At 35.5% G+C, this 7818-nt stretch overlaps 1 protein-coding gene across 1 annotated transcript; it reads left to right on the top strand.

Moving 5' to 3' along the window:
• The first annotated feature begins 853 nt into the window (after positions 1 to 853).
• On the top strand, positions 854 to 2300 carry LOC131067670 (uncharacterized). The gene is made up of 3 exons (XM_058002783.2): positions 854 to 1070; positions 1157 to 1249; positions 2054 to 2300. Exons 1-3 carry the CDS (start codon positions 900 to 902, stop codon positions 2126 to 2128), a joined length of 339 nt encoding a protein of 112 aa, XP_057858766.2. The 5' UTR covers positions 854 to 899; the 3' UTR covers positions 2129 to 2300.
• The last annotated feature ends 5518 nt before the right edge of the window (positions 2301 to 7818 follow it).

The following is a 7818-nucleotide window of genomic DNA, read 5'->3' as shown; positions in this document are numbered from 1 at the left end:
AATATCTTATATGGAACAAAAACATTAGGGTGACTTTATTGTTAATCACAATCTAAGTTATCTTATGGATTTTATCTTATTTTGTCACTTCAAACATATATTAGAAAAATAAAGACTGCAAATCATAGAGAGTTGTATAATTGAGTAAATAATTAATTAGTTAGAATAGATTAAAAAATAGTTCTTTGTGTCTAGTGGTATGACTTATTGATAAAGATGAAACATTCGCATGATATTATTATGATTCATTTAAATAAATTTATTATAAAGATACATATGCAATTATGTTAATAAATTCCATACAATAAAAATTATGCGAAATTAAAAAAATTTAAAATATTATAATCTAAGATAACTAAATATTTAAAAATAATACAATTATACCTAAAGTATTATGTAATACTATTCTATTTGATAAAATCATAAAATAAACTTTTATCTTAATATTTACACATTAAAAATCTGAAATGTTTAAACTAAATAAATAAAAAATCAAAATATATTAAATTATTTATAATTTATAAATTATACTTATAAAAACTTCTAATTTATTAATAAATTAAACAACTCAAAACAACTCAAATTTAAAAAAAAAACAAAAAAAACCAACACCATAATCTGTCAAAACTAAAAAATATTAAAGCTACGTAATACAGTAATTAAAAACTTAACAAAAAGTTGGCAATAGAAAACCTAGTATTAAGATTATATGACGACGCACTATCATTGAGGAAAAGGAAAACGCGTGGATTAACGTCAATTCAGAATGTGGGGTCGAAACCCACTCAGGTTTATATACAGAAAATCTCGTGACCCTCTACAACTTCAACATTACTCAGCTTTTAAACTATAAACACCACAGACATTCAACCTCTACAATTATCTTCTCCTTCTCTTTAATGATTACAATCAAAATGAAGCCTAACGTTAGCAGGACGTTGCCAAAGGAAAACGTAAAAGCTTCCGTGTGGAAGAGAATTATCAGCCGCCGTATTCTGAAACGAAGAAGAGAGAGGAAATTGAATTTGCTTTATTCAATGTTGAGAGTTATACTGCCCAAATCTATCAAGGTAACTTATATTCAATGGGTAGTTTAAAAACCTAGTTTCTGTTTAATTTCTGTGTTCTTTTAATCTTGTTTGTATTGTTGATGAAGGTAACAAAGCAAATTTCAGACTCCAAAGATTTATCAAATGGTGAAGGCTGCAGCTCATCCTTAATGGCTGGTCTCCCAGCAGAGAATACCCAGGTATATGATACAATTTATCATACTATTCAGTAGCTTTCATAATCCCCACTTGAAAATATCCTTTTCATTAATACTAGTGAGTGCTATTGAATAAAATTTTCCAAGTGGAAATACAGTGTATCATATTATTCAATAGTTCTCATCGTCTCTCTTTAACATATCTGTTTTCTTGGTATCGTTAAGAGAAGACTTTGTACTTAAAGGTACCGGCTATTAAGTGGTATTGAAGCCCTGACTGTAATTCAGTCACTAATATTAAAAAAAAATAGCAAGAAAGATTGTCACTAATATATTTTCGGTCGTGATATAGATATTACTGTCATAAAATTATTACAGATCTGATGGATTTTCTAGTGGTAAAAAGTGGTCAGTTGATCTTGCAGATCTTGCAACAGCACTAATATTTTTCAATTTAAAAATAAACTTTTAGCCTGTTTGTCTTCTTAGATTGGAAAATGGTCGGTGGGCCGCCTCTGAAACACATGATCGATTGTTTTTAATTTGAGTTAAATGAGCATGATGTATTATTTTGCCTGTATATTCTAATGGGTATGTAAATATTACACCTTTGTGGGGTACTTATTTCTTTTGTGAGTATGATTTCGACTGACATGGTAAAGTGAAGCTGGTTGGTCTATGTAATACCATTGTTGATTATGCTTCTGCTCCCCTTATTTATCAATAGACGCTTTATGATTTCCTGTATTTTCATTCAAGAATATAAAAAACACCAGTGTGCTTTTTTTAACTTAAAACTGAAAATCACGATTTAACTAAGTGGGTTTGGTGATGATTTTTATGTAGGTTTTGAAACCATCTGAACTAAAGGAACGTGATGTTACCAAGAAGGTCGACGTTCTTGCCCGAAAAACAGAATGAGTGCCTCAAGACTGCAGCAGTGGAAAACATAGAGCCATATATATGGAGGAAGTTTGTGCTCTGGTTATATTATAATCCATTGAAGAGTGAACGTTTCTTTCTGCCTTAAGATTTTCTTGACTGCATTGAACATATAAATAAAATAAAATAAAACCTTTCTTGAAACTTTCAAGTGACTATACCCATTTTCATCAATTTCCTCCATTGTTTTCATAAATATACTTTTTCTGCATTCTCAAGAGTTTGGTAGCTCCTGCAATTAACTGTTATTGTGTTGTATCCAATCATTTATCCATAATTCAAATATTACAGCAAACCAGGAGGAAACCAAGATTGCAGTCACGAGCAAAAAGTGTGGATTCTCGTGAGGAAAGAACTCACGAGAATTCTTCCCACCTTCCTAGAGAGGCATCTATTCCTAAACTCTCAAACAAAACATTCACATCAATGTTTGGTTTTTTCATTAGTATTCTATTTGAAAATACAAAAGAATTTTGTACTGAATTCTTTCAAATGTGGAGGTGATGGAGTATGAGAGATCAGGAGATAAAGTTTCCCATTAAACTGAGTATATATATATATATATACTAACTAGTTAAAATTTATTTGAAGTGATATAAATTGTCCTATTTAAATTTTTTTTTTTTTTTTAAATCTATAAATTTTTTTATAATAATTTTAACCAGTCAATTGATTTAATAGTTTTTCTTGTCTTTTTTTTGTATTATTTTTAGTATGATAAAAGTTTACTAAAATAAATGTAAAATATTTTTCTGTTTAATTTTTCATATTACATAATTTAGTTATCACACGAACATGCTAACTACAATGTCAATAAGGTGTAGAGGAAATCAGCAAAATCTATGCCAAAAATTAGAAAGCAAACCTACCATATAAAACAAAAATTGGATTAGATTTGTTTTTTATTAAGGGAAAACATGTTTTGATGGGCCCTTGAAACCCATTACAATATTAGATCAAAAGATAGCCATTAAAACACAACGAAAAAACAAGAGACAACAAACATAGAAAAGACAACTAGCCGGCAAACAAAATGCTAGCAACAGAAAGACAAAAAACAGGACCTACAGAAAAAAAGCCAAGGCTAAGTAAAGTTCTTAAGCAGCTCGACAGCTTCTAGCTCCAGTTGCTCCATGTTCTCAGTAGTCCGCTTAATTTTCTCAATCTCCCTACTTTGGCTTTGCTTTTTTCTGGTGTTCGCGCTAGTTCTTTTACCATGATCGGTCTCCTTATCTTCAGGGGTTTCTTCCTTCACCTTAGTGGTGTCCCCAGAGACATTTTCCCCTTGATCACTATCAAGCTTGCTGATAAGAACCTTCATGCTTTCAGAAGCGACCTTTAAGATCTTATGACTCTGCTCCCCAATCTTTTTGAGCGTATTCTCAACCCCTTCCAGTCTTTTTTCAATAGCCCCAGCTCCGTTTTCCAAGATTTGGAAGCTATTATGTTGGACATTAATGATCTCCTCAGCATTATTGATTACCTTGGTAAGTTCACTTAAACAATCAAGGAGGGAGCTAAATTTACCAATGCCAATAGCTTCACGAGTTTCAATTTTGTTGGCTTCCTTAGTTTGTTTAGTTTTTATGCTTGTTATTTCCTTCTAAACCCAGAGGAAAACCTTGTTGAAGTTGCCGATGCCATTTTTTAAACATAGGTCAATATCTATATGGGAGCCATCCTGGGCCTTGTCTCCCGCAGGATCCAAGTTCACCTCCAGACCCACCTTCTTTAAATTTGCCCTCTTATCTTCCTTCATGGAGGTTTCCTCCCCAACTAGGCCCTTATCCTTAGAACCAGTCGTGAAGGGAAAATGATGCTTCTGGCTAGAGAGAATTTGGACCTCCTCGCTGTCAGTCTCCATATCATCTTTAGTCTCATCTTCCTCCTCATACCATCTTTCATCATCCTCCCCCTTCTACTTCCTTCTAGCCAACCCTTTACTCTATTTCTCTTGCCCTATTTTTCTTCTTCACTTGCTTGACCTAGTGATTCGGGGGTTATCCTCAACATCAGCCTCACTGTCGTAACCTTCACCATCAGCATCATCTGAGTCATCCAATTTCTCGTCCAACTTAGAAACCTCTGCAATGTTTAGTTGAACCGTGGTATTCTTGATATGATTGTACAAAATCACCATAAGACCCTCATGCATAGCAGGATTAGTTTTGGGATTGAAGATAATGTCTTTTATCCCAGCATTTAGGCCATAGAACAAATAATAGGGGATGAAAATTTTCTCCTTGTACTCGAAATGGTTGAGAATAACAAATTGATAGCTCTAAAGCCTAGTAAATCTCCCATCTAAAGTAATCAATTCCATAATTGTAAAAAAAACCCGTTGTAATATCATCTTAATTACCTTTGCAGAATAGTACAAGTGTGACTTCCCTTCACCAGCCTGACTTTCTCCTCCTCATCCTTAGGGAATTTCTTCATTGCAACATCTCACAGCTTCCTATCCCTATAGAATTTGATACCATCCATTGGTAGACCCATAGACTCAACGATCATGGTCTCATTCACCTTGACCTTCCTACTGCCAATGGTCAAGGTGCCCTTATTCCATCCCTTTTTGAAAATCCTTGTGATTTCCGGTCGCCTCTCTTGCATCCTCTCCATAAAATCAGTCATTTTTGCTCCTTGCAGCACAACATAGACCTAGGGATGGTCCCACTATTTATCAATTTAAGTTGCCTCCATTCACTTGCGATTCCCTCCCATTTTCTTGTCGGTTTTTGTCAATTGTAATTTCCTGCAAATACCACTCTTCGTTGTGGACTTTCTAATTAGCAGGAAAGAAGGCTCTAGAAGCCAATGGATATTTCGAATGCATCTACTTCAAAAGGGAAAAAGAACCCAAAAAGCATGCGAGGTGATCCGATAATTATTAATTTACCTCCTTCTCGATTGCATACAAAACTGTTTCATGATCCCACAGCCTCCCCTATCATCTTGGGAAATGATTTCAAATCCTGCTTTGCTTACCATGATATCTTTCATAATTTAAGATGTCATGTGCCACTCGAGGGATCTCCCCCTCGCTATTCCAAATCTTGATTTGCCTGCTTCATACTGCCTCATTGGCAGCCTAGTTAGCACTCTTGTTGGCCTCTCTATATTCATGAGAAATGTAGCACTGATCGAAACCCTCAAGCATCTCCCTAGCCAAATCAATGATATTTTTAATCATCCACGAGGGTTGGTGTTTACCAAGGAGGAAATTGATAATGTTTTTAGAATCCCCCTCTAGCCATACCAATTTGACTCCTAGATTGTGTGCTAATTTGATAGCTTGGAGGGCACCCATAGCTTTGGCCAAATGATTAGTTTGGCTCCCCAAGGGGAAGGCTACTGCCCCAATGTGAAAGCCAACACCATTCTGGATAACTCCACTACAACTAGCAGGCCCTGGGTTCCCTTTAGTAGCCCCATCAAAGTTAGCTTTAAACCAGTCATTAGGAGAAAAAGACCAACTACACATACTTCTTTTGAGTTGGTTGGTGTTGATGTCTACGTAGACTGGGATATTCCATTTTTTTAGAACATCAAAATCCTCCTTACAATTGTAGTAATGATCTTCCCTAGCCATCATATTCTCAACAAAATTGTATTTTATCTTAGCCCAAACCACCTCAAAGGAGTTAATATCATTTCTGAAGATTTTGTTATTCCTTTCCTTCTAGATACCCCAAAGGATATGTGGAAAGGAAAACTTCCATAAATTTATTATGGTCGGATTGTTTCTATTGCAATACCAACTCCTAAAACAATCTTGAATCTCCTCTAGGAACACCCAATTCAAACCCCAATGCTAGACAAATATAGCCCAGATAGGTTGGACATAAGGACGGTGTATAAAAATGTGGTTCACAGATTCCTCATCATTGAGACAAATATAGCATCTAATGGGGATGCAAAAACCCCTCTTTCTCAAGTTATTTGTGGTTAGTATCTTATTTTGCAAAATAATCCATAAAAAAATATTAATTTTAGGGGTCAAACCTAAATGTCAGACCTTAGCCCAGTAGGGGCTAGGGTCTTGAGACTAAGCCAACATAAGGACAATGGATGACACATAATAAATCCTTGAAGAGGTACCACTCCACACCAGGTGGTCCTCCCTTCTAGGATTTAAAATTGCATGGTTGATCATTAAGTTTACCTAATTTAGATTGGGATCAATAGAGTTGAGGTCCACCCACTATTGATCTCTCTAGTAGTCAACAACTTTAACACCGAACTTATCCTTGCATGTCTGGATGATCATCTGAGAAATACAATTTTTATTGAGAGGAGCTCCTCCAATCTAGACATCATCCCATAAATCCACCTTCCTGCCATTACCAATGGCCCAAATTTTGCCCAAATTGATAATACCTTTAGCAAGGATAACATTGTTCCAAATAGTAGAGCCACTCAATATCTAATCTTAGGCAAGGAAGTATTCCATGGTAGGGACCACACACAAGTATTTAGCCTTCCAGATTTCATTCCACTCACCATTTCCCTGATAGATTCTCTAGATTTGTTTGGCCAGAAGGGTCTTGTTCAGGGTTCTAATATTTCTTTATCCCAGAGCCCCCACCTTTTTGGGTTTGTAGACATTATCTTAGGTAATGATGGCTACTCTCTTCTTCTCCTCAATCTTGGACCAAAGGAAATCTTTCTCAACTTTCTCAATAGCATCTGCAAATTTTCCAGGATTTTTGAATAGGCTTAAAGCATACACCGGAAGATTCTAGAGAGAGGATTTTAAAAGATGGATTTTACCAGCTTGACTAAGAAGGGTCCCTTTCCAACTAGCCAGCTTCCTATTGAATCTATCAATGAGACTGTTCCAAAACAAATCTAGAGGTTTCGTGCCCAAAGGATGGCCTAGATAAATAGATGGGGGATTTCCAATTTGGTAACCAAGGATCCAGGCCATCCTATTTTGTCTATCCTCTGGGGTATTGAAAAAGAAAACAAATATTTTCTCCCAATTAATCTCTTGACCTAAAGTAGAACTATAACTATTGAGAAGGTTCTTCAGAGTAGAAGCTTCTTTGATCGATGAAGTGCCCATTAAGATGGTATCATCAATAAATTGTTGGTGGGAATACGCTTTGAAACCAAAAGAGGGAGAGACTCCCAACAGAAGACATTGAGAAACAAATTTGCTAATAAATCTACCTAGACATTCAACCAGAATAATGAAGAGAATAGGGGAGATGGGATCCCCCTGCCTGATGCCCCTAGAAGTTTTAAAGAAGGGGGAAGGCACACCATTCACAATAATAGAGAAAGAAGGAGTCAAGATAATTTGGTCAATCAACTAAATAAACATATCACAGAAGCCAAAAGCACCAAGCACCTTACCCAAGAAGCTCCAGTCCACACGAGCATAGGCTTTAGATAAGTCCAACTTCATTAGGAAGCCTTGTTTCTTCTATTCGACCAGTGGGTGTATGTTTTCATGAATAGTAATGATAGAGTCAAGGATTTGTCTGCTAGGAATGAAGCCACTCTATTGGGGAAATATTATAGAAGGGAGAATCATTAGCAGTCTACCACTAACCACCTTCAAGATAATTTTATAGAAAGAATTGTATAAACTTATTGGTCGAAACTGATCCATGGAATCAGCCCTAGGACATTTGGGAATCAGAACCAGAAAAGTAGCATTG

Source organism: Cryptomeria japonica, chromosome 8 (assembly GCF_030272615.1).
Source record: "Cryptomeria japonica chromosome 8, Sugi_1.0, whole genome shotgun sequence".
Taxonomy (NCBI): domain Eukaryota; kingdom Viridiplantae; phylum Streptophyta; class Pinopsida; order Cupressales; family Cupressaceae; genus Cryptomeria; species Cryptomeria japonica.
The sequence above is the reverse complement of the archived record's forward strand: the minus strand, read 5'-3'. Positions and strand labels throughout refer to the sequence as shown.

What these genes read in the sequence shown, in the direction of transcription:
- LOC131067670 (XM_058002783.2), top strand. Translation starts at nt 900, where the DNA reads ATGATTACAATCAAAATGAAGCCTAACGTTAGCAGGACGTTGCCAAAG. An exon ending in TACTGCCCAAATCTATCAAG is followed by an intron (nt 1,071 to 1,156) that starts GTAACTTATATT and finishes TTGTTGATGAAG; the next exon opens with GTAACAAAGCAAATTTCAGA. An exon ending in TCCCAGCAGAGAATACCCAG is followed by an intron (nt 1,250 to 2,053) that starts GTATATGATACA and finishes ATTTTTATGTAG; the next exon opens with GTTTTGAAACCATCTGAACT.